The 27,945-nt window shown below is 36.8% G+C and overlaps 1 protein-coding gene across 28 annotated transcripts in view; it reads left to right on the top strand.

The window, feature by feature from the left end:
* LOC128689409 (protein abrupt) overlaps positions 1 to 27,945 on the top strand; it is a 503,752-nt gene that overhangs the window by 9,462 nt on the left and 466,345 nt on the right. For all 28 annotated transcript variants that reach the window (XR_011391809.1, XR_011391810.1, XM_070083616.1 and 25 more), the window contains exons 2-4: positions 451 to 664; positions 775 to 954; positions 1,948 to 2,434. Coding sequence is in view for 26 of the 28 variants with exons in the window: in XM_070083616.1 (XP_069939717.1) it covers positions 479 to 664; positions 775 to 954; positions 1,948 to 2,434 (853 nt within the window). In the remaining 2 variants the exon portion in view is untranslated. The remainder of the gene's footprint in view (positions 1 to 450; positions 665 to 774; positions 955 to 1,947; positions 2,435 to 27,945) is intronic.

The following is a 27,945-nucleotide window of genomic DNA, read 5'->3' as shown; positions in this document are numbered from 1 at the left end:
AGCTGCTAGGTTATCATTTGTTTGCGTTTAACTTTTTTCAGTGGGTTATAATAATTGAATCTATCATTCAAAGTATAATTTTACATAGGAAGATTAACTTTAGGAATTTGCCTTGTGAAAAAAATTCCAGATGGTGTTTGCTTCTGCACAAATGATCTTGGAATATGGCTTCTTTTAAAGACTTCTCTAAAATACTATACTGTATACTATTACTGCAAACAAACAAAAACATTTGAGATGTTAATAATTGAATTATTTTTAAAATATGATGTAGTAAAACCCCTCAGATAACCAGAGCAAGTGATTTGTCCTTTGATAATGCACTGTAATTTATGTCATCCTCTACAAACAAGTAGGCTTTGATGATTTCCTTGACAGATTTAACCCTGCCTTTCTCAGGTATTTAATTCTTTCTTTGTTCTTTTTTTTTTTTTTTTTTTTTTTTTTGAGATAGTATACAAGGTGGAGGGGGGCGAGGATGGGGGCAGATCAGCAATTTTGCCTCCGATGGAACAATTTTCACACTAATATTACCTCAGCATTTGAGTCCTTGAGAGATGATGAGGACTTTGTTGATATCACACTTGCCTGTGAAGGCAGACAGATAAAAGCACACAAAATGGTCCTTAGTGCCTGTAGTCCTTACTTCAGAAGTTTGTTAAAAGTAAGTATAATGGCAAGTGTATTTTGATAAAATTCTATATATTTCATATATTAAAATGTGCCTGTACTGTATATGAAATAAGATTTTTAAATGTACATTTTTTATTTCAGGGTAACCCATGTCAGCACCCAATAGTATTTCTTAAAGATGTGACATTTGCCAATTTGACTTCTATATTGGACTTCATGTATCATGGAGAAGTCAATGTATCACACAATGAGCTGGCAACCTTCCTAAAGACTGCTGAGGCACTCAAAGTTAGAGGACTTGCAGAAGATGAAAAGAAAAAAGTACGTGGTTTAATTGTATTTGTTATATCAATTATAAACTTTCCTACAAAAGTATAAAATGCTTGATAAATGCATTGAATAATTGTGATGAATTATTAATATTTTCTCTAGAAAGTCGAGATTACTTAAGAGATCACTTAAAAGATAGTTTTGGTGCAAAAGTGGATATGGCCAATAGAATCTGTTAACTGAAGTATTGTCTTAGTTAATTTTTAGTTTTGATTTACTTGTATTAAAGGCTTGATACAAATAAATACTTGTGGTTAAATTTACGTTATTGAAAATATTCAAAAGCTCTGTATTTCCTCAAGTACAATATTATTTTTTCTTAGTTGCTGAATTAATACAAATAAATTGTTGCCCATAAGAACATTTAGTTATGTTCTGCATTTTAAGTTTTGTGCTAGATACCAATACGTTAAACCCTTTATAATAACAGACCTCAGTATAATGGGCTTTTAAAACTGGAGATAAAATCCACTGGTTAACAGTAATTCTAACGTTTATTTATTTATTGTACTGTAATATGTATCTAAATTGTGTACAGTACTATATTAGATATACAGTAAGAGTATTTTAGTGATTTTTTTTTTTGACACCTATATAAAACTCACTCCCTATTAGTCCATTATATCGAGAGTTTACTGTATATTTTGAGTAATATGTTAAGATTATTGTGAATGTCTTGACAAGATTTTAAATAATGTGAATTGAATAATATACTAAATAGAAAATTCCCAAATACAACTCAGACTGGTGTCAAGTCAGCAAATACAAACAGGACTAGCATCTTGGCAACTTGTGAACTGCATGTAAAGGGTAAAAATTGCATAATTTACATAATCTTATTTTTTCTTACCTTCAAACTATTCTATAGTATCCCATTCCTTATTGCCTATATATCATATGAAACTTTATTTGTTGATGAATTTGGAACATTAAAATAATCTAGATATTTTAACCTGAAGAGTGTTTTCTTGATTCTTCTTTTAGGATGCTGAGAATTACAATGAGTCCAGCTCGCCTCCCCCACCTAGAGACCCTCCTGACCCAGGGTCGCCTCGGCCTGAAGAGGGCAGTAGTGCTCCTGATACACACCTCAGCGACTCACCCCCACCCAAGCGACAGAGACGGCGGTCGGGGGCCTCTTTACACTCTGCAGAAGACACAAATGAAACGGTGCTAAGTGAAGCCAGGGACAGTAGTGTGAAAAATGAGCCTCTGGACTTTAATGAGGAAGAAGATATGTTAAGTCAGAGTGTGGAGCAAGATCTAATAAAGACAGATATAGATGACAGTGAGGAACGAAGCTTTGGTCCTTCTGAATCTGTAACAATTAGTAGGAGCCAGGCAGCTATGCAGCAATTACAAGAATCATTTGGGTCGTTCCTGCCAGGTATGGGCCAGAGTCCGGGCTTCCTCCCTCAAGGTGCTACTGACATGCCAAGACCTCCACCCTACCCATTGGAGGGAGTTCAAGGTAAGCACCAAATTTAGTTTTAGTAGTTTATTCCCCCCACCCCCCTCGCCTCTTTGAACAACTATTGGTTGTATAGATTATATTTTTCCGACAGTGGTGTTCTTCCGATGTCTTCTTTTGTCTAGTGTAGCTACATTCTGTATTTAGTATTGTATCCTTAAGGTTACATTTTTAGAATCTTTTTATATTGGCTTTAACCCTTTGAGGGTTTTGGTCGTACTAGTACGTCTTACGCGTAGGGGTTTTTGACGTACTAGTACGCATAAATTCTAGCGGCCTCAAATCTCGCAGGAAAAGGCTGATAAGCCTAGATGTGAGAGAATGGGTCTGTGTGGTGGGTGTGCGCATCTGGGACCCAGTGGTGCATTGTGGGAATGCCATCATAGACCGTGCCCTGCGGTAAGAAGTTCCTCACTCCTCGGCGAAGACACTTTTGTTCAGTGACAGTTCTAATACAGATGGAAGTGACAGTGAAGATGAGTTTCAAGGTTCTGGTGAGGTTTTGACCGAAACTAATGACCATAATATATAGTGAGGAAACCCCAGACAACCCACAGCCTTCCACCTCTGGTGCTGGGCCGTCGTTCAGTTGTACCAGAATCAAAGAGGAAACTCCTATTTTCCAAAATCCCAGACTCAGATGTGAGCATTGGTGATGATAATGATAGTGATTATGAACTACAAGCTCTTCAAACTTGTTCCAAGAATGGAGCAGGAGGAGGAGGCAGAGGAGGAGGAGGCAGAGGAGGAGGAGGCAAGAGGAGGAGGAGGCAAGAGGAGGAGGAGGCAGAGGAGGAGGAGGCAGAGGAGGAGGAGGAGGAGGAAGAAGAAGAGGAGGAAGAAGAGGAGGAGGAGGAGGAGGAGGAAGAGGAGGAGGAGGAAGAAGAGGAGGAGGAGGAGGAGGAAGAAGAAGAATACGTAATGATAACAATAATACATAATAATAATAATACATAATAATAATAATACATAATAATAATAATACATAATAATAATAATAGGTAATAATAATAATATGTAATAATAAATGTTCACCCATGACAGTAACAAGATAAGGGGAGATAACATCTGATAAGTGCTGACTTTTGATGAGTAAATTAGAGCTGATGCCAAAAGATGAGTGAACATCCCCCTCCCTTTGTTTTTGCTGGTATACTAACATTTCTGTCTGTCTATTTGCCCTGTCAAGCTCCCTGTCTATCCATCTAGCTCTCTGTCTCAGAGAGCCACAAGACTGCGTCATCACTTTTACTCACATCTTCAAGCAGAGTATAGCACTTTGTCAACTTGGGTTATCCTAGGTAATTTATACTATGTATACTTGTATATGTTTGTGAGACAGAGATAGACAGACAGATAGAAAGAGAGAGACAGATTGAAAGAGATAGAATGAGGGAGAAAGATTCACGATTGTGTATGACACCATGTTTCAGAGTCCACAAGCTAGTAGGAATATGTTCTACATATTGTATATATATTATAGAACAATAATAATAAACAATGTTTTGTATTGTTTGTTTTTGTAAACAAGTTTTGTAAACAATATATTGATAATTATGTTTGTGTGCTTATTGTGTTGTATACAACGAGTGTATATATGTACATTGCACCTTACTTTGGTCTCATAGGCCACATAAGTTATGTGAAAAAATAAAATAGTGAAAAAAACAACAAACCTTCAAATACAAGTAAATCAAAGTTTACCGGGTGAGCGGCAGTCGCCGCTGTTGCCATACGCGGCTCATTTTCTGCAAACTTCATGCATCCATATCTCCGTAAGTATTGATGGTAAAATTTTTTTGTTTATCCTATTGTTCAGACTCTATCATAAGAAAAAATAATTTTTTTTTTTTTTGAAATTTGGCCGACCCTGAGAACGAGTTTCGGAGAGGGCCTGTCGACCCTCAAAGGGTTAAGGGTTTTGTTTATTGTGAATAGGTTTATTTGATTATCACTGTCATTTACCCCCCCAACTCTTCCCTTGCTTGGTGTTGGCTTTTTTCTCTGTTCACATTCTGCCTTGTTATACCAGGCAGTGTTTACACAAATAGTTTGTTGTTTTATTTCATTTGGAATATTGAGAAGTAGTTGAGTATTACATACTGAAGAAAAAACACTTTGCAGAAATACTTTTGATGCTTTAATAGCTTTGTATATTGACAAGCAAAATGGGTATTACGGCTGATTTTTTTTTTTTTTTGTTCAAATGGAAGCATGAATTGTATGTGGATCACTCACACATTACGCATTTTATTAATGATATTTTGTTCTAAAGTGGTGTACAGCATTGCTATCATTTCATTTAATACTAATATGGTAAATTTATTCAGGATAATTAATGCTGCACCTGTTTGCTATTACGTTATGAGTTTAGTGCTTCCCACTGATAAAACTACACCTATTCTTCGTAACCAAATCATACTCTGGGTACAAATAACCATTGGTAACAGACCATTGTATCCTTGGCAGGATACAATGGTCTGTTACCAGTGGTAAAGACTTTTAACCCTTTGACTGTCGAGACCCCAAATCCTGAAGTCTCTCTCTGTCACAAAATATTTGGAAAAAAAAAAATCTTATGAAATGATAGAGAATCTTTCCCCGATGGTAATACATCAAAAATAAGAAAGTTGATGGAAAACTTAATTAAATTACGCTCTTGCAATGTTAAGAATCTCGGCGATATATATACGCATCGTTGATTTCGTCCACTTTGAGCCCTGTTTTTGGCCAATTCCATTGTTCCAGTTGACCAATCTCATAGCTATTTCTTTAGAAGTCCATTTGTTCTATTGATTGAGTATGAGAAACCACCCATTTACCGATTACAACTACCCAGTAAAGTGGTCAGAAATTGGCAATTTGGCCAATTTCATGCAACTTAAAAAGATGCCAATTTCAAAATAGGGTCCAGAATAAACAATGCATACATTCATTGCACTAAAATAACATTTTCTCTGTTCATTAGTCACATCTCCAAGCTCCTCTTATATTACTCTTTCTATTTTGAATTTTTATTCACACACAAAAAATAGAAGGTTTACTGTTATGCAGACTACTGCATTATTGTAATAATTGTATAAATAGTGTCAACCCATTCGTGATTGTGTATTAGCATGACTAGTTGGACAAGTAGTGGAAGGTGACGTCATTTGTTTACTCTTGAACATCGGCAAAAATCAAACATTTCCCCTACTTTGAACTCGATTTCAAGGTCCTCTTCATAGTGAAACCAATCAAAATCATGTCTATTTCTGTAATATATCTTCCATTCTATCAAATGAGACCAAGGAAACTGGAATACAACAATAAATACTATACGAAAATACGACTCAAAGTCGGCGTTTTAAGCCAAAAACACTTTGAGTTTTTTTTTTTCTCATTATGTACTGCATGCTGCAGGATTTTTTTCTTTATACTGCGCACACAGACCCATTCTCTCACATGTGGGCCTACCAGCTTTCTCCCGCTTGAGTTCAAGCCTCTAGAATTTTGGTGTATTAATACGTCAAACACACTGGCTCGAAAGATGTATTTATACGGCACCGACAGTCAAAGGGTTAAGATTATTTTATCACATTCACGTTAATCTCTGATTGTGGATCCTTCAAATCCAAATCTTTATTTCCAAAATTACTGTATGAAGCTTAAAGTAATCTGAAGGCCCATATAATGCACAGGTTGGTTGCTGTTTGGCAGCATTCCTATTTTTGTCATGGGGGGGGGGGTACCAGCCACATGAGCAATAATAAATGGGCAGACTGACAACACACTACAGTCAAATTCCACTTGATACTCTGAATATTCTGTTGAAGATTTCAGTTTTCAGTTTTTTTTTTTTATAATTTAAGCAGTTTTAGCTTAAAAATGTTATACTTTTTTTATTTATAAATGAAGTAGAAGATGGGCATAAATAAATGAGATTCTGAGGATATCCGTTCAAGAAAGAAAGAAAAATAAATGGATTCAAATTGGATAAGTATAGGTTAAGAAAAGATATAGGAAATTACCAGTTTAGAAATAGAGTAGTCAGTGAGTGGGACAGTATGACTAGTATGACCATTGAAGCTAAAACCTTCAGTAGCTTCAAAAACAGGTTAGATAAATACATGAGTGAGAGGATTTGGATTTGAGTGGGACTTTCATAACATGAGTTAATAGGAGATTATCAAAGTTTTTTCCTTGGGTAGCACTTAAAATGGGTTGAGCAAATATTTTTGGTTGGTGGTTTGGGTTTGAGAAGTACCTGCCTAGTATGGGCCAGTAGGCCTGCTGCAATGGCTCTCCCTGTGTACTCTTCAAGATTTCACTGTCCAAACTCCCGATTTGAAACTTGTCCACAGTGTCCCAACAATATAAAAAAAAAAAAAAGTCTTATGAAATAGAGAATCTCTTTCTGAAGGCAATTAAACAAAATGTATGAAATTTGATGGAAAATTAATGAAATTACACTTTTGTGAATTTTGCTACATCAGCGATATTGCCCAATTTGAGTCCTATTTTAGGCCAATTACATTGTTCCATTCTACCAAATTCTTAGCTATTTTGCAAGTATGTCTTCCATTTTATCAATTTGAGTACAAGAAATAACATAATCAACTATTTTAACTACCTAGTATAGTGATCATAAATTGGTAATTTGGCCAGTTTCACATAAATTTAAAAATATTCCAATTTCAAAATAACGTTTAGAATAAACATTGCAAGCATTCCTGGCACTAAACATTTCCTCTGAATTCCATTTTAATTTTTTCACGAAGAATTTTTATTCACACAAAAAGATATATGATTTAGTGTTATGCAATATTTTAATAATTGTGTAAATATCAGTGCATTTGTGAATGCGTATTAGACTTGCCAGTTGGACATTTATTGGACGAGTGATGTGATTTGCTTACTCTTGAATATTGGCAAAAATCGAACATTTCCGCTACTTTGAGCTCAATTTCAAGCTATTTTCAATCCTGAAATTGAATAATCTCTATTTCTGAAATGTATTCCACTCTATTAAATGGGACCAAGATACGAAGAATACAACTATGAAAACCATATGAAAATACACCACAGAGTCGCTGTTTTAAACCAAAAACATGGTCGCAATTTTTTTTTCCTCATTATACAGTGTGCTGCAGGATTTTTTTATATGGTGCACACTTATCACAGACACATTCATATCTAGGTCCAAATTTACCACTCGCAGTTTACGGGGCAGTCAGTTAAAGGGTTAAAGAAGTGTAGCAACCTGTAGGTTACCTGTAGTTGCTTTCAGAGGTCACAGACCCAGACTAGGCTTTTTGGTTTAATGGCCAGATCACTTGGGCTATTGGTGCCTGGTATAAGCATCACTGCCAAGGCTGATGCGGGACTGATTTGTTAAGGAATTGTCGAGTTCCATCCAAAACTTTTTGCCGTATATGGGGATTAATTCTTCAATAAGTTCTCAAACGTTACTGGGTGTTGAAAATCATCAGACATTTTCTATGGCACCATCTTACATTGTTTAAATTTGTAGCCTAGTAGGTATACATAAAAAATTTATACTGTATATATAGTAATTATGTAACATTTTTATAACGTTAGATTGTTTTCATGCTAGATGCTGCATTCTGTCGACCACAAGAATTTCAGATATACCTTTTAGCAAAAATAGTTGATAGTATATAGTACGTAGGTGCTTCATATACCGTAAGTGTCAGCATCTTATTTTGTGTGGTTTTCCCCCAAAATTTAATGGTATTTTGTGCTGCAACTTAGTAGATGTAGTGTATAACCTTAAAATGGAGAAGCAGACACATCAGTTTGTTTTATCAGTAGTATTTTGCAAAATTTCATTGAGAGAAGGTGCATTGCTATGGTGGGTAGGGGATGTGTAGATCAAGTGTTTACATTGAAGTATATATGTGAACAGTATTTAGATAAAGGTAGGGAAGTTTTTATTGCATTTATGGATTTAGAAAAGGCATATGATAGTGGATAGGGGAGCAATGTGGCAGATGTTGCAAGTATGTGGAATAGGTGGTAAGTTACTAAATGCTGTAAAGAGATTTTATGAGGATAGTGAGGCTTAGGTTAGGGTGTGTAGAAGAGAGGGAGACTACTTCCTGGTAAAAGTAGGTCTTAGACAGGGATGTGTAATGTCACCATGGTTGTTTAATATATTTATAGATGGGGTTGTAAAAGAAGTAAATGCTAGGGTGTTCGGGAGAGGGGTGGGATTAAATTATGGGGAATCAAATACAAAATGGGAACTGACAGTTACTTTTTGCTGATGATACTGTGCTTATGGGAGATTCTAAAGAAAAATTGCAAAGGTTAGTGGATGAGTTTGGGTGTGTGTAAAGGTAGAAAGTTGAAAGTGAACATAGAAAAGAGTAAGGTGATGAGGGTATCAAATGATTTAGATAAAGAAAAATTGGATATCAAATTGGGTAGGAGGAGTATGGAAGAAGTGAATGTTTTCAGATACTTGGGAGTTGACGTGTCGGCGGATGGATTTATGAAGGATGAGGTTAATCATAGAATTGATGAAGGAAAAAAGGTGAGTGGTGCGTTGAGGTATATGTGGAGTCAAAAAACGTTATCTATGGAGGCAAAGAAGGGAATGTATGAAAGTATAGTAGTACCAACACTTACATGGGTGTGAAGCTTGGGTTGTGAATGCAGCAGCGAGGAGGCGGTTGGAGGCAGTGGAGGTGTCCTGTCTAAGGGCAACGTGTGGTGTAAATATTATACAGAAAATTCGGAGTGTGGAAATTAGGAGAAGGTGTGGAGTTAATAAAAGTATTAGTCAGAGGGCTGAAGAGGGGTTGTTGAGGTGGTTTGGTCATTTAGAGAGAATGAATCAAAGTAGAATGACATGGAGAGCATTTAAATCTGTAGGAGAAGGAAGGCGGGGTAGGGGTTGTCCTCGAAAAGGTTGGAAGGAAGGGGTAAGGGAGGTTTTGTGGCGAGGGGCTTGGACTTCCAGTAGGCGTGCATGAGCGTGTTCGAGAGGAGTGAATGGAAACGAATGGTATTTGGGACCTGACGTGAGCAGGGTAATATTTAGTGAAGGGATTCAGGGAAACCGGTTATTTTTATATAACCGGACTTGAGTCCTGGAAATGGGAAGTACAATGCCTGCACTCTAAAGGAGGGGTTTTGGGATATTAGCAGTTTGGAGGGATATGTTGTGTATCTTTATACGTATATGCTTCTAAACTGTTGTGTTCTGAGCACCTCTGCAAAAACAGTGATTATGTGTGAGTGAGGTGAAAGTGTTGAATGATGATGAAAGTATTTTCTTTTTGGGGATTTTCTTTCTTTTTGGTCACCCTGCCTCGGTGGGAGACGGCCGACTTGTTGAAAAAAAAAAAAACTGCCTGTGCTATAAATTTTTATAAAATCTTAATTTGTTGTGGAAAAGTTTGAGTCCTGCATTTATTTTAATAACAAAAATTGTATACATAGAAACTGAAAAGCAAAGCTGAGCTGCTTGATAATTTTTAACATAAATCACTCTGTCACAGGCATTGCTTATTTTTTTTAGCAATACGGTGTTTAATTCTTTTTACCCTTTCACTTTCGTCTGTAGATCTATGTCATTGATGCCAGGATCGCTTACATAGATGTACATTATGAGCTCAGCTCTCTCAGATAAGCTGTGACTGGTACATTTTGGTATAGATATGAGAGAGAGGGTCTCTCCAGCAAGGGTGCACAGTATAAAAGATCCTGTCCCATGCAGTGCATGATAGGAAAATAAAAATTCTGACATTTTGTTTGGTTTAAAATTGCAACTTTGAGGTGTTTTCTAGGATGATTTTTATGGTATGGCTGTTTCTTGGTATCATTTGATAGAATAGATGATTTTGCTTGGTTTTAGGACTGGAAGTAGCTTGCAATTAGGTTTAGTGGAAATATTTGACTTTTGCAGATTTTTCTGAGGAAAGACAAGGCCTCTCTACACTCCCCTGGTCTATTTTATGGGTTTTTACTAGGTCTGATTAAATTATTAGGATGCAGTCATTCCTGACTGTTTTTGTTGTGCTTTCTCTAATTGGGTTTGTTGATTGGTGGGTTTGGAGAGGATATCACAGATGCTCTTGCTCTGGCTTGTAGGTAAGTTCTGTGCTGTCTGCCTTCTACACCTGCCCAAAGGGCGACCAAGCCATGAGAATGGTTAATGGAAGTGGTTTGGGTATACATGACTACATGACTTTTTATTATCTGAAAAATAGGGTAGATCTTTGATTTTTTGAGTGAGGATGAATTCAAAATGAAAGGCAAGTGTAATTCAAGAAAAGCCTTGGGATGTGATGAATAAACAGAGGAAATGCTTTAACCCCATGACTGTCGCAACCCCAAATCCTGAGGTGTCTCCTGGTGTCGCAAAATTTAAAAAAAAAAATTTTTTTTATTTTTTCTTGTGAAATGATAGAGAATCTTTTCCCGATTGTAATGACACCCAAAAAAATGAAATTTGATGGAAAACTGACGGAATTATGCTCTCGCGAAGTTAGCGACCTCGGCGATATTTACAAATAGGCGATTTCGCCCACTTTGACCCCTATTTTCAGCTAATTCCATTGCTCCAGTCGACCTAACTCATAGCTATTTCTTTAGAACTCTATTTTTTCTATCGATTGAGTACAAGAAACTGCCCATTTACAGATTTCAACTACCCAATAATGTGGTCAGAAATTTGCAATTTGGTCAATTTCACAAAAATTAAAAAAATGACAATTTCAAAATAAGGTCCAGAATGAACAATGCAGACATTCCTGGCTCTAAAATAACATTTTCTTTGTTCATCAGTCATATCTCCAGGCCCCTCTGATATTACTCTTGCTTTCTATTTTGAATTTTTATTCAAACGAAATACTGTAATAATTGTATAAATAACATCAACCCATTCATGACTGCATATTAGAATGGCTAGTTGGACATTTATTGGACAATGACATCATTTGTTTACTTTTGAACATTGGCAAAAATCAAACATTTCCCCTATTTTGAGATCCATTTTTAGGTTCTTTTTATAGGAAAATCAAACAAAATCACCTCTATTTCTATAATATGTGTTCCGTTCTATCAAATGAGACCAAGAAAACGAGAATACAACCATTAATACTATACAAAAATAGACCACAAAGTCAGCATTTTAATTAAAAAAAAAAGGTCAGATTTTTTTTTCTCATTATGCACTGCGTGCTCCAGGATTTTTTTTATATGGTGCACACTGACCACACACCCATTCTCTCACATGTGGGCACGACAGTCAAAGGGTTAATGGCTGGAATGTCTAGTGTTTATTTTGGTCTTTGTTTTTATATTGGAATATTTTTAATTTTGTGTAAAATTGGCCAAATTACTGAATTCTGTGCACTTATAGCGTAGTTTTGATAGTTGAATGCACAGTTTCTTGTCCTTATTTGATGGAACGTAAGGGACACTAGTGAAATAGCTAATAATTTGGTTGAATTGATCTTAAAATCTGGACATGGTCAGTGAAATCACAGATGCACCAGTTGTGCCCTGATTGCTATAGTTTGCATCTACATAATTCTATAAGTTTTTTTTAATTTTTGGTGTTATTACCTTCAGAAAAAGATTCTCTACCATTTTTTTGTCTTGAAGATTTTTTTTTTATTGTAATAGACACTAGGCAATTTTAACCCTTCCACTCTTTCCTCTTCTGAAATGGTTGATAATTTTTTCTTAAGGAAATGACACCAAATGTATGAAATTTGATGGAAGACTTGAGGAATTATGCAGGTGCAAAATTGGCTGTCTGGGCACAGTTTACCCATCAGTGATTTTGTAAACTTTAAGTTACATTTTAAATTGATTCCTTTGCTCCATTTGACCAAATTCTTAGCTGTTTTGCTAGTATGCCTCTCATTCTATCAATTGAGCATAAGAAGGCCCTCTTTCCCTCCCCCCCTTTCCCTTTCAACTATTTCAACTACCCAATAAAATGCACAGGAGTTGGTAATTTGGTTAATTCTATACAAAAATATAAAAAATTCCAGTTTAAAAATAGTGCAAAAATAAACAGTGTAGACATTCCTGGCACTATTACATTTTTTCTGTTCATTAATTAATCACATCCCAGGCCTCACATATATGACACTTAGTCTTCCATTTTGAATTCATAATCACACAAATAAAATATTTACTTTTTCCCGGACAATAAAATATAACCAGGAATGATTGATTTGAGTTTACAACATCCCAATAATTGAATCGGATCCATTAAAAGACCCATAAAACAGACTGGGGGGTGTAGGAGCGCCTTACCAGTCCTCAGGAAAATCGTCAAAAATCAAATATTTCTCCTGCTTTAAGCCCAGTTTTAATCTACTTCCCATCCTGAAAACAACCAGTCATTTCTATTTCAGTAGTATGTCTTACATTCTTATCAAATGATATTAAGAAATAGTCAGTAAAACCATATAAACCATCACAAAAAACTTGGTCATGATATTAAAGCAAACACATGGTTAGTGATTTGCTCCCCCCATCTTGCACCGTTTGGGGCAAGATTTTTTTTTTATACAATACATACACCATGTATACTTATTCTCTCACATTTAGGCTAAAATATATTGCTCACAGATTTTCTGAGCGAGCTTGAGCTGATTGTGTACAACTACGTGACGGACTTTAGACTCATTGGCGTAGGCGTAGTTCTATTTGACGGCCACTGAAAGGGTTAATTTTGAGGATCTGGACAATGAAAAGGTTAGCTTTAACTTAGCTGTGATGGACATGTGAGCCAGCAAGTAACATAAGCTTAGTTGAATAGGCAACTAACAGTTAAGTATACAGGGATCTGGAAAATTTGAAATGTCCTTTTGGTAATGACAATTTAATGATTTTTTTTGGAAGTGATGCATTTTCTCTTTTTTATTTTTTAGCAAAGTTGGGTAGTATTTTTATTGTGGGTTCATTTGTGTTAGTATATTTTTGTTACCGTGTATGTTCTTATCTATACCTATGGTCAGCTTCAAGGTATACGTCTTGCAGCCTCGCCTGGGGACCAGCCTTTTCTCTTGATTGCCTGTTCAATTAGCCTGTTGTTTTAGGTTCCTATTTGCCTTTCATTGCCAAGAGTACTGAGGATCTCTTAGGTCACAGTGCTTTCTGTCTCTTAAAATGGGTAAGATGACTTGTAAATTTTACAAGCTTTTATATAGGCATATTTATTATACAGTAGACTTATTTTCCTTTGTATTCTCCTTAATAGTTCTTGTCTCTCTAGTGTTTATAATTCCAGTAAGCCATGTATGTCATTAAAATATACCCAGAATGATGTAAACAATAAAAAGAAAGAAATTTAGAAGAACCGGTTTTAATCTTTTCACTGTCTATTCTGTAATATTATGGCTTGCAAGCCAGTGTTGTTCCCATAATACAACGCCAAAATTCTAGTGGCTTCTAATCTTGTGGAAGAAAGCTGGTGGGTCTACATACAAGAGAATGGGTCTGAGTGGTCAGTGTGTGCAGTATAAAAAAAATCCTGCAGCATCCATTGCAGAATGAGAAAAACAAATGACCGTGTTTTTGGTTTAAAACAGCGACTTTGTGGTGTATTTATGTATGATATTTATGGTTGTATTCTCATTTTCTTGGTCTTGTTTGTTAGAATGGAAGATATGTTACAGAAATAGAGACAATTTTCAATGGTTTACGGAATAAAAGTACCTTGAAATTGAGCTCAAATTACTAAAATTGTTAGATTTTTGCCGAAGTTCAAGAGTAAACAAATCACATCACACGTCCAGTACACGTCAACTGGTGGGTCTAATATGCTTTCACAGCTGTATGATCCTAGGGGCTTAGTGCTTCCCCATGATAATAATAATAATAATATGCTTTCACAAATGCGCTGATAATATTTATACTATTTTTATAATAATGCAGTAGTCTGCGTAACAATAAATCTTCTGTTTTTTGTGTGAATAAAAATTCAAAATGGAAAACAAGCGTAATATAAGAGGAGCCTGGAGATCCGACTAATTAACAGAGAAAATTTTATTTTAGTGCTATGAATGTTGCATTGTTAATTCTGGACCCTATTTTGAAATTGGCCTTACTTGAATTGTGTATGAAATTGGCCAGATAACCAATTTTTGATCACTTTATTGAGAAGTAAATTGGAATAAAAGTGGGCATTTTCTTGTGCTCAGTCGATAGAACAAAAGGAGTTCTATTAAAATAGCTATGAGTTTGGGCGACTGGAAAAAATGGAATTGGCCGAAAATAGGGCTCAAAGTGGGCGAAATTGCTGATGCATAAATATCTCCGAAGCCACTAACTTCGCGAGAGCATAATTCCATAGGTTTACCATCAAATTTCTTATTTTTGATGTCATTATCATTGGGAAGAGATTCTCCATTTCATAAGAAAAAATTTTTTTTTTAACTCTTCAACACTGAGAGCAAGTCTGTGAATAGGGGTTTCAACAGCGAAGGGGTTAATGTATGTGTGGATGTAATGAACGAAAGTATGGTATGCTGTAAATCCTAGTACCAACAAATCAAAGAGGTAGGAGTGTGTGAATGAGAAGTAAATTGGAATAAAGGTGTATCCGAGAGATAATTTAAAGGAGTAATGGTAATGTTAAAACATCTGTGGAAAGAAAAGCAAGGCAGCATAAATGTTCATATTTGTAAATTACAATATTTGGTTTAGAATGAAAGTGGGTTGTGAGAGGCACTTTGTGTGTTTGTGCTGGCGGGGGAGTGGGGAGGTTGATAATGCAAATGTTTTTAAAATAGATCGAAAAGTAAGTGTAGCAGGTACAGAGCAGTTTGCAAGACTACAATATTGGTAGATAAAAGGTTAAAACGTAAATTTATGAATATAGTACATAGATTTAGAAGAATGCCTGATATGCCAGATTATTTAGCGGTGGCCAGTGTAAGAGGAAGGTAAGGTATAATTAAAATTGTTAGTTGGTAAGAGGGAACTGAAACTGTATTAAAAGGGGAGTTAGTGAGATGTTTAAGTAACTATTTTGAGTGTTCTAATAGGAGATGATGAAGTATGGCAGAGATTTAGCCCTTTGAGGGTCGCCAGGCCCTCTCAGAGACTTGTTCTCAGGGTCGCCAAATTTAAAAAAAAAAAAAAAAATTTCTTATGAAAAGATAGAGAATCTTTTCCCGATCATAATGACACCAAAAGTATGAAATTTGATGAAAAAACTTAGGGAATTATGCTCTCGCAAAGTTAGCGGTCTCGACGATGTTTACACATTGGCAGTTTTGCCCACTTTGAGCCTATTTTCGGCTAATTCCAGTGTACTAGTTGACAAAAATATAACTATTTTGCTAGAACTCCATTTTTTCTATCGAATGAGTACAAGAAACCACCCATTTACAGATTTCAACTATCCAATAAAGTGGTCAGAATTTAGCAATTTTGCCAATTTCGCACAAGTTTCAAAAGATGCCAATTTTCGAATAGGGTCCAGAATAAACAAGAAAGACATTCCTGGCACTAAAATAACAAGTTCTCTTTTCGTTAGTCACATCTCCAGGCCCCTCTTATATATTTTTGGCTTTCCACTTCGAATTTTTATTCTTACAAAAAATAGAAGATTTACTGTTATGCAGACTACTGCATTAGTGTAGAAATGGTATAAATAATATCCGCACTTGTGAAAGAATACAGTGGACCTCCGCATAACGATCACCTCCGAATGCGACCAGTTATGTAAGTGCGTTTGTACGTGTATGTTTGGGGGTCTGAAATGGACTAATCTACTTCACAATATTCCTTATGGGAACAAATTCGGTCAGTACTGGCACCTGAACATACTTCTGGAGTGAAAAAATATCGTTAACCGGGGGTCCACTGCATTAGACTCACCAGTTGACGTGTATTGGACGCGTGGCATGATTTGTTTACTTTTGAACTTTGGTAAAAATCAAACATTTCTGCTACTTTGAGCTCAATTTCAAGGTACTTTTCATTGTAAAACCAGTGAAAATCATTTCAATTTCTGTAATATGTATTTCATTCTATAAAATGAGACCAAGAAAACTAGAATACAACAATAAATACCATACAAAAATACAGTGCAAAATCGCTGTTTTAATCCAAAAACATGGTCAAAGTTTCTTTTTCTCATTATGCACTGTGTGCTGCAGGATTTTTTTTTATACTGTGCACACTGACCACATAGACCCATTCTTTCATATGTAGGCCTACCAGCTCTCTCTTGCTAGATTTGAGGGCGCTAGAATTTATGAGTACTAGTACGTCATGGACCCTGGTGCGTAAGCCGTACTAGTACGGCCGAAACCCCCAAAGGGTTAAGAATGAAATACTAATTGTAATAATGTTTTGTGGTTATAATAGGGTATGTGCAGGAGGGAAGATTAATGACTAGTGGAATGATAAAAGTGAAAGGGGTATTAAGTGTGAAAATGTTGGAACATTTTTTTTTAATGTACTAATGACATTTAGAAGGCAACACATATAGGCAGAAAGAGGTTAAAAGTAGAATGAGAGAGAAAATGAATGGATAAAGATGTGATATCAACAAATTTTGCTAAGAACGAAAAAAGAATTTCAATAAGGATATGCAAGATGAGTGCCTAGGAAGCACATGTTCTTGGTATTTAAGATGAAAAGTGGTGAGTTAAACCTTTGACTGTCGGTAGCCCCTTTCTGAAACTGTCATTCTGTGTCGAAAAATTTTTGGGAAAAAAAAAAAAATTTTTTTTATGAAATGATAGAGAATCTTTTCCTGGTGGTAATGACACCAAAAGTACGAAATTTGGTTGAAAACTTACAGAATTACGCTCCCGCGATGTTAGCGATCTCGGCGATATATACACATCGGCGATTTCGCTGACTGAGCCCTATTTTCAGCCAATTCCGTTGTTCCAGTCGACCAAACACATAGCTATTTCTTTAGAACTCCATTTTTTCTATCGAGTACAAGAAACCACCTATTTACCGATTTCAACTACCCATTAGAGTGGTCAGAAATTGGCAATTTGGCCAATTTCACGCAAAATAAAAAGGATGCCAATTTCAAAATAGGGTCCTGAATAATCAATGCAAACATTCTTGGCACTAAAATAACATATCATCTGTTCATTAGTCACGTCTCTAGGCCCCTCTTATACTCTTGCTTTCTATTGTGATTTTTATTCACACAAAAAAATAGAAGATTTACTGTTATGCAGACTACTGCATTATTGTAAGAACTGTATAAATATCAGTGCACTAGTGAAAGAATATTAGACTTCCCAGTTGATGTGTATTGGATGTGTGGTGTGATCTGCTTACTCTTGAACGTTGGTAAAAATCGAACATTTCCGCTACTTTGAGCTCAATTTCAAGGTCATTTTCATCGCGAAACTAATCAAAATCATCTTTATTTCTGTAATATGTTTTCCATTCTATCAAATGAGACCAAGAAAACGGGAATACAGCCATAAATACTATACGAAAATACACCTCAAAGTCGTCGTTTTAATCCAAAAACACGGTTGGAGTTTTTTTTTATTATGCACTGTGCTGCAGGATTTTTTTTATACAGTGCACACTGACCACACAGACCCATTCTCTCACATGTGGGCCTACCAGCTTTCTCCTGTTTGATTTGAAGCCACTAGAATTATTGAGTATATATATGTCCAAAACACTGGCTCGTAAAACGTATACAGTACCATCCGACTTGCAACTGAGTTCGGTTCCGACTAACCGGTCATAAGTCGAAATGGACATAAGTCGAACCTTACCACTGAATATCAACATCGCATTTTTGTAATGACTTTACATATTTTATTGTTTTATTTTGGTATTTCATTTTTTACTTTACTTTTTATGCTATTAGTACTGTATTTTATACTGTAAGGTTTAGGATAAACACTGTGTACAGCACAAACAGTTGTTTATTTCCCAGAAATTTGGCATACAAAACACGGTCGTATGTCGAGCAGGTCGTAAGTTGGATGGTAGGTGTATATACGACCAAAACAGTCAAAGGGTTAAATAGGGAGGTCGAGGTATATGAAAGATGAAGAAATTCAGTGAAAACGTGGATGATATAGAGAAAGTGGTAATTAGATAACGCAGTGGCATTGGTGTAGAATTTCACCTGCAGATGAGCTTTATTAAGTATACAGAACAATGGAAAAGATTACAGCTTAATAAAGGTATCATCCTCTCCGTCAGGGCATGGACAGAAATAACAAAATTAAATGGAGGTGTTTGAAGTTATCCATAATCAATCTTTATATTAGTATGGTGAAAGTCTGATACCATAGACTAATGGGGGAAAGAGATGTCCCTTTTACCAAAAAATCTGTTAAGCAGTCAGATTAAGTGGACTACATCCGCTTAAGCTTAATCGAACAACTACCTGACATTGACAACCAGCCAATAAAACATACTTATTCCGCTGCATTGACGGACTACCAGATGTGCTAAGAAAAGACTAGAGTACAATAAAGTATTACCTGTAAATGAACCTTAAATGAAAATGGGTTAAAAGTACAGTACTGTACAGTACAGTAGAGTATTGTACAGTAATTTTCCTTAACTTTTCTGACAGATAGATGAGTTTACAGATGTGCAGTGCAGTACATACAGTATTTCTACATGGTCTAGTGGTGACCCAGAATAACTTTCCCAAGTCAATAGCATTGCAGATGGTGTGGAAGATAGTAGCATTGTAGATGCTCTGGGAAACAGACAGGTTGACAGTGTGGGAGTAGTAGATGGTTTAATAGATGTAGATGGCTGAGGAGACAGATGACTCGGGCTTACCACTAGATGGTTTGGGAGACATAGAATGAGGAACAGGTTTAACACTTTCAGGTTCCAGGCTTGTGATCTGAAACTTGACTGCAGGGTCCAAGAATTTTCAGAATTTTTTTTTTCTTATGAAATGGTAGAGAATCTTTTTCTGAAGGTAATAAAACAAAACATACGAAATTTGATGGAAAATTGACGAAATTATGCTCTCGTGAATTTTACTGTGTCAGCGAATTTTGCTGCATCATTGGCAATTTTGCCCACTTTGACTCCCATTTCAGGCAATTACAACATTTCAATCGACCAAATTCTTAGCTATTTCACTTGTATTACTTCTATTCTATCAATTGAGCACAAGAAATCGCCCATTCAAATGTATCATCTACCCAATAAACTGATCAGGAATTGGTAATTTGGCACTAAAATAACATTTCGTGTCTTCATTAGTTTCATTTCCAGGCCTTACAAATGAATTCCATTTTGATTTTTTAGTCACATAATGAATTTTTATTCACACCAAAAAATAGAAGGTTTACTGTTATGCTATATTGTAATACTTGTATAAATAATATCAGTGCATTCGTGAACCCAGACCCACCAGCTGACGTGTATTGGATGCATGACGTCATTTGTTTATTCTTGAACATTGGCAAAAATCGAAAATTTCCGCTACTTTGAGCTCACTTTCGAGCTGTGTTTAGTACTAAAACCAATCAAAATTATCTCTGTTTCTGTAATATATCTTCCATTCTATCAAATGAGACCAAGAAACCGTGAATGCAATAGTAAAAAGCATACAAAACAGACCGCAAAGTCACTGTTTTAGTCCAAAAATATAGTCCCAGTTTTTTCCTTGTTATGCACTGTGTGTTGCAGAATTTGTTTTATGTGGTGCACACTTACCACATTGATGTATTCTCTCATGTCTAGGCCCAAATTTACTGCTCACAGCTTATCAGAGTGAGCTGAGCTTATGACGTAGAACTATGGCTTGGACCCTGGCTTCAAAGCTGTAGAACTAGGGGATGGACCCTCAAAGGGTTAAAGAATGATTCCAGCTTAATTTTGTTTGGCATGCTGAAGCACAACAAAATGAACACTAACACCAGTAGAACACTGTTGAGCATTCAGTTTATGCCACGCTGCTTCAACCCTTGTATCTTGGGCCATTTTCATATGTTTCCAAGGAGTAAATGAAAAACCTTATAGGTTGGCATCTAAACTATGCTTCATAGTATATATTGTAAATTTTCCTTGCTTCTATGAATGAGAGACTATTTTGCTGTGCCATACTCTTCACACACCTGAGACACTGAAATTAATATTCTTCTCAGTGTCCACTTTATAAAAAAAAATCTGAAATGGTCGAGAATCTTTTTGAAGATAATGACATCAAAGATAAGAAATTTGATGGAAAATGTATGGAATTACATAAATGCAAAGTTAGCAGTCCTGGTGCAGCTTGTGGATCAGCAATTTTGCCCACTGAATCCTTTTTCAAGCCAATTCCATTGTGCCATTTGACCAAAGTCTTAGTTATTTTTCTAGTGTTCCTTCTATTCTATCAATTGGACACAAAAAAAACTGCCCATTCAACTATTTCAGCTACTCTTTAAAGTCCACAGAACTCTATAATTTGGCCACTTTTACACAATTCAAGAAGTACCAGATTAAAAATAAGAGTTGAAAATAATGTAGACATTCCTGGCACTAAAACATTTCCTCTGTTCATTACAGTGGAACCTCGGTATTTGTCATTAATTCGTTCCAGAAAGTCTGATGAAAACTGAAGCAATATTTCTCATAAGAAATAATGTAAATCCAATTAATCCGTTCCAGACACCCAAAAGGATTAACAAAAATACATTTTATAAAGAATATAATTTTACATACAAAAAACAATGAGAAATAAATGACTAATGAAACAGATAAATGAACATTGAACATCACTTTTACGTTTATTGAAGACTTGTTGGCGTATGAAGATGGCAAGGATGGGAGAGGGAGGAGAGGTTATCTCTACCACCATCACTACCACCCCTCTACCACAATCACTACCACTCTACCACTATCACAACCCTTATCACTCTCTCCCACCTTCACAACCATTACCACCATCATAACCACAACCACTCTCTACCACCATCACAACCATTACCACTCTCTACCACCTTCACAACCATTACTACCCTCTACCACCATCACAACCACAATCACGACCACCGTCTACCACAATCGCTACCACCTTCTACCGCCATCGCTACCACTTTCTACCGCCATCACTACCACCCTCTGCCAACGAGGAACAAAGCTAGACTGACTCAGACTGCGTGGGATGCTTTGTGTGGGCGCGGGCAGATATGTTCGGTACGGCAGACCACTGTCAATTCAAAGAAAACCGAGGTGATGAACGAGAACTGGGACAAAATTTTGACAAAAAAAGTTTTATGAAAACCAGGGCAAACGAAAACTGAGGTTTCACTGTACTTATGTCCCCAGGCCTCTCCTTTATTATACTTGCCTTCCATTTTGAATTCATAATCCCAAGACAAGTGGTTTTTAATACTTGACGTGCTGTTGGAGTGTGAGCAAAGTAACATTTATGAAGGGATTCAGGGAAACCGGCAGGCCGGACTTGAGTCCTGGAGATGGGAAGTACAGTGCCTGCACTCTGAAGGAGGGGTGTTAATGTTGCAGTTTAAAAACTGTAGTGTAAAGCACCCTTCTGGCAAGACAGTGATGGAGTGAATGATGGTGAAAGTTTTTCTTTTTCGGGCCACCCTGCCTTGGTGGGAATCGGCCAGTGTGATAAAAATAAAAATAATAAATCCCACCAAGTAGAAGATTTGCTCTCTTTCGGATAATAAAATATAACTAGGAATGATTATGGTTTATCATGTCTGTCAGACCAGTTAAAACCCATAAAACAGACTGGGAGGAGGGGGGTTGTTGTGGGGGCCTTACCCATCCTTGGAAAAATTTGCAGAAATTGAATATGTTCACCACTTGGAGCCTAATTTGAAGCCACTTCTGGTCCTGAAAACAAGGAAATGAATCTCTGCTTCAGTAGCATGTCTTCAGTTCTATCAGATGATACCAAGAAGCAGTCAATAATACCATAAAAATCATCCAAGGAAACATCTCAAAATTGCTATTGTAAATTGCACACGTCCGAGTTTTGCTTTTCCCATCATGCACCGCATGAGGTAGGATGTGTTTTTTTACTGTGCACTCATTACACAGACCCATTCATATCTAGGCCAAAATTTACAGCTCACAGCTTGTAAATGCGCTGTGCTCATGGTGTACAACTACTTGAGGGACCCTGGCCGTAATTACGTAGTTCTATGTGATGGCCACTGAAAGGGTTAATTCACATATTTGCTTAACAGTTAAAGTTACATGCTTTTTGGTGCCATCACTTGCTTTAGAGGCTATTGGTAATAATACTGTACATGGCACATCAATAAAATGAGTAAAAAAACAGTAAATCCAGGGAAAAATTGGAGATGAAATGGTGTGAATGCGTGCAGACAATAATATTTTTTTGATGTGGTCAGTCACTGGCCCAGGTGTCCAGGAACAGTGAAACTGGATGTGTCCAGGACTAACCTTGGACCATGCAAACTTGCGAATAAGAGGGATTGGCCCATTTTATCAAATGCACAACTGCACTGGATATTCATTTGATATAATGGATTTAGTCCACTTTGTTGCTATTTTAATTATTTAATTAAATTAGGAGAAGGTGTGGAGTTAATAAAAGTATTAGTCAGAGGGCTGAAGAGGGTTTGTTGAGGTGGTTTGGTCATTTAGAGAGAATGGATCAAAGTAGAATGACATGGAGAGTGTATAAATCTGTAGGGGAAGGAAGGCAAGGTAGGGGTCGTCCTCGAAAAGGTTGGAGGGAGGGGGTAAAGGTGGTGTTGTGGGCGAGGGGTTTGGACTTACAGCAAGCATGCGTGAGCGTGTTAGATAGGAGTGAATGGAGACAAATGGTATTTGGGACCTGATGAGCTGTTGGAGTGTGAGCAGGGTAATATTTAGTGAAGGGATTCAGGGAAACCGGTTATTTTTTATAACCGGACTTGAGTCCTAGAAATGGGAAGTACAATGTCTGCACTCTAAAGGAGGGGTTTGGGATATTGGCAGTTTGGAGGGATATATTGTGTATTTTTTTATACGTATATACTTCTAAACTGTGTGTTCTGAGCACCTCTGCAAAAATTGTGATTATGTGTGAGTGAGGTGAAAGTGTTGAATGATGAAAGTATTTTCTTTTTGGGGATTTTCTTTCATTTTGGGTCACTCTGCCTTGTGGGAGACGGCCTACTTGTTGAAAAAAAAAAAAAAAACATTGATCATTTGTCTGGCCAGATTTTTCATTCGTTTTAATTGACATCTGCTTTATGGGTCTGTTTTATTGTGCTTTTACTGTAAGTTAATTTGGCCACTTCCATAGCAGACATCTTGGAACAAAACAAACGAGGTGTCAGCCAGCAGGTGTTGTGTAATATTACTACTCGGTATACACTTGACCACCTGCTCTGCATCCCCTGTATAAGCTGTAATTTTTTTTTATTGTCCTATGCTCACCTGCTTGTGGGTGAACTGCACCAGTAGAAACATACTCTGTATGTAGATATTACTTTTATTCAATACAGTAGTCCCCCCAAATTCATGGGGGTTACGTTTCAAAACCACCCACGAATTTGGAAAAACCGCAAATTCTGGACTCAGTTAAAAAAAAATGCCTATTTTTATAGTTTAACCCTAAATATGCTGCCAAAACTATAATTTAATTTCAAACTCAACTTCATACATCACCTTTAACCCATTCAGGGTCCAGAGGTCAAATTTCAAAGTGCGCACCAGGGTCCAAGAATTTTCAAAAAATAATTTTGTTATTTTTTCTTACGAAATGGTAGAGAATCTTTTTCTGAAGGTAATAAAACAAAAAGTACGAAATTTGATAAAAAATCGACGAAATTATGCTTGCGTATTTTGATGTCAGTGATATTTACGAATCGGCAATTTTGCCGACTTTGACTCTTATTTTAGGCCATTTACATTATTCCAGTCTACCAAATTCTTAGCTGTTTCACTAGTATTACTTCTATCGATTGTGCACAATAAATCGCCCAGTCAACTGTTTCAACTACAAAATAGTGATCGGAAATTGGTGATTTGGCCAATTTAACACAAAGTTCAAAATATTCCAATTTCAAAATAGGGTTCAGAATAAACAATGCAGGCATCCCTGGCACTAAACTAACATTTCCTCTGCTCATTAGTTATGTTTTCAGGCTTTACAAATGAATTCCATTTTGATTTTTTATTCACATAATGAATTTTTATTCAAACCAAAAAATAGAAGGTTTACTGTTATGAAATATTGTAATAATTGTATAAATATCACCACATTTGTGAATGTATATTAGACCCACCATCAGGCGTGTATTAGACGTGTGAGGTTGTTTGTTTACTCTTGAACATCGACAAAAATTTAACATTTCCGCTACTTAGAGCTCAGTTTCAAGCCATTTCCAGTCCTAAAACCAATCAAAATCATCTCTATTTCTGCAATATATCTTCCATTCTATCAAATGAGACCAAGAAATTGCAAATACAACTATAAAAAAACATACAAAAAACACTGCAAAGTCGCTGTTTTAATCGAAAATCACGGTCTCAGTTTTTTCTTTCATTATACACTGTGTGCTGCAGGATTTGTTTTATGTGGTGCACACATACCACATAGATGTATTCTCTCATCTAGGCCCAAATTTACCACTCCCAGCTTATCAGAGTGAGCTGAGCTCATGGTGCAGATCTACGGTTTGGACCCTGAATGTAAAGCCGTAGATCTACGGCGTGGACCCTGAAAGGGTAAAAAAAAAAAAATGTGAAGATCAACCCTTATACAGTACTGAACTGTTATATCTCCTGCTGTGTTAGAATGCAAAATACCAATGTTATCCCCATATGTACTGTAATTTATGCAAGCCCATTTTCTTTGGTATATGTAGTGTAGAAAATTTATACAGTATTATATTTTAGTACAGTGGTCCCTCGATAATCGTAGTTCTCGGGAATCGTAGATTTCGGAAATCATGGAGATATTTTCGTATAAACATGGGCTCGCTGATCGTAGGTTGACTCGTGAATAGTAGGTCGTCCGGGACACGTACGCACAGTGTGAGCCGGGGCGGCCTCCCTACCCAGCCAGTGTGGCATTGTTTACCAGTGAGCGAAGGTCCCCTCACGTGCTCCTACGAAATATTTCATAATATTCCACTCATTTTAGTGCTTGCAAGTACTAAATAAGCTACCATGGCTCCAAAGAAAGCTCTTAGTGCCAAGCCTGTGGTAAAGAAGGTGAGAAATACGATTGAATTTAAGAAAAACATCATTGAACAATATGAAAGTGGCACAAGTGCGGCCGAACTGGCCAGGATGTATAAGAAACCCTACACAACCATATGTTCCATCATGGCCAAGAAAGTGGAAATCAAGGATGCTGTTGTTGCAAAGGGGGTAACTATGCTGACAAAAATGAGATCACCAGTACTCGAAGATGTTGAGAGGTTATTATTGGTGTAGATAAACGAGAAACAATTAGCAGGAGATACTCTTATGACTTCGATTATTTGTGAAAAGGCTAGGCAGTTGCACAACAATCTGGTAAAGAAATTGCCTGCAAATAGTGGTGATGTGAGTGAATTTAAGGCCAGCAAAGGTTGGTTTGAGAGATTTAAGAACTGTACTGGCATACACAGTGTGGTAAGGCATGGTGAGGCTGCCAGTTTGGACCACAAGGCAGCTGAAAAATATGCAGGAATTCAAGGAGTACATAGAGGCTGAAGGACTGAAACCTGAACAAGTGTTCAATTGTGACGAAACAGGCCTCTTTTGGAAGAAAATGCCAAAGAGGACCTTCATTACACAGGAGGAAAAGGCAATGCCAGGACACAAGCCTATGAAAGACAGGCTGACGCTCATGTTCTGTGCTAATGCTAGTGGGGATTTCAAAGTGAAACCATTACTAGTGTACCATTCTGAAAATCCCAGTGTGTTTAGGAAAAAGTGTCATGAAGAGTAAATTGCGTGTGTTTTGGAAATCTAATAGTAAGGCATGGGTCACGAGGGAAATTTTCGTCGAGTGGTTGAATGAAGTGTTTGGCCCTAGTGTGAAGAATTACCTCCTGGAAAAGAAATTGGATCTCAAGTGCCTCCTAGTAATGGACAGTGCACCTGCTCATCCTCCAAACTTGGATGACCTAATTTTCGAGGAGTTTGGGTTCATCACAGTAAAGTTGCCCCAAATACCATTCCTCTCCTCCAGCCCATGGACCAGCAGGTCATTGCAAACTTTAAAAAACTCTACACCAAAGCAATGTTTCAAAGGTGCTTGACTGTGACCACAGACACTTGATCCTAAGAGAATTTTGTAGAGAACACTTCAGCATCCTCCATTGCATAACCCTTATAGGTATGGCTTGGGAGGGAGTGACTACCAGGACTTTGAACTCTGCTTGGAGAAAATTGTGGCCAGATTGTGTCGGCAAGAGGGATTTTGAAGGGTTTGGGACTGACCCTGATGAGCCTATGTCTGTTGTAAAATCAATTGTGGCACTGGGGAGTTCCATAGGGTTGGATATGAGAGTGGAGGATGTGGAAGAATTGGTGGAAGACCACAATGAAGAGCTCACCACTGAGGAGCTGCAAGAGCTTCAGCAGGAACAGCAACAGATCGCAGCTCAGAATCTTGCTGCAGAGGAGGAGGAAGAGAGATGGAAGAAGGTGCCTTCTTCAGACCATCCAAACGGAGTTGTGAAAGTAACATCTCGGGCAATTGCAGATATTCAAAGACCGAGTATATTCGGTCCTGCCCGTTTGGGGTATAACAATTTAGAATGTTGCAAGGTTGCAATTGTTGAAAAAAAACGAAATAAATATTTTTTAAATTTATTATACAAGTAGACAATATAAAAAACATAAATGGAACTTGTTTCTGAACAATTTGTAAGCAGTAAAAAAATAGAAATAGGAACTACTTATCAACAATGACACATTGCAATGAGATACAACTTACAAATGAAATGTTCCTGAGTTCCCTGAGAAAGAACAATCCTTTTACATCACTAATTTCTGCAATGAAACTTTATGAAACAATTTCTATCCTTCTTGATGGATAGATTTACTTTGCATGTGGCACAGGAAAATGAAGATGTGACATGATTATTCTTGTTGCTGCAATACTTGCATGTAAGCAAGTATCTTCTTCTTGTTCAATTTCTTCTTTTTGGATGGTGGCATAGCTTCCTCCTCATCTGTTGGCACCTCTGCATCTTGTGGCAAGTATTCATCATCAGTTTCCACCACTTCCAGGTCATCTGGGTCTTGATCTGAGTCACTATCATCCCAAACACAGACAAATTTCGACTTATCCTTGGAGGACTCACCGTAGAACAATTTCTTATTGATCTGGAAGGACAATAAAAACGTTCTGTACACACCCAGACCATTACTGAATTCATATATACACTACCAAATTTTATGGAAATATTTATATACCGAAACTTGAAAACTGCACCTAAAAGGGCAGGAACGACTGTACTTGGTCCTATTTTGTTGCACTTTTTTCATTTGCATTGTGCACTCGTAATATGCTTCACAACGCCTTCATATATATATCAAAATATGGCTAAACTATTCATTTACACACTAGACACACAAATCAGTACTTA

The sequence above is a fragment of the Cherax quadricarinatus genome, chromosome 1 (assembly GCF_038502225.1).
Source record: "Cherax quadricarinatus isolate ZL_2023a chromosome 1, ASM3850222v1, whole genome shotgun sequence".
Classification (NCBI taxonomy): Eukaryota; Metazoa; Arthropoda; class Malacostraca; order Decapoda; family Parastacidae; genus Cherax; species Cherax quadricarinatus.
The sequence above is the reverse complement of the archived record's forward strand: the minus strand, read 5'-3'. Positions and strand labels throughout refer to the sequence as shown.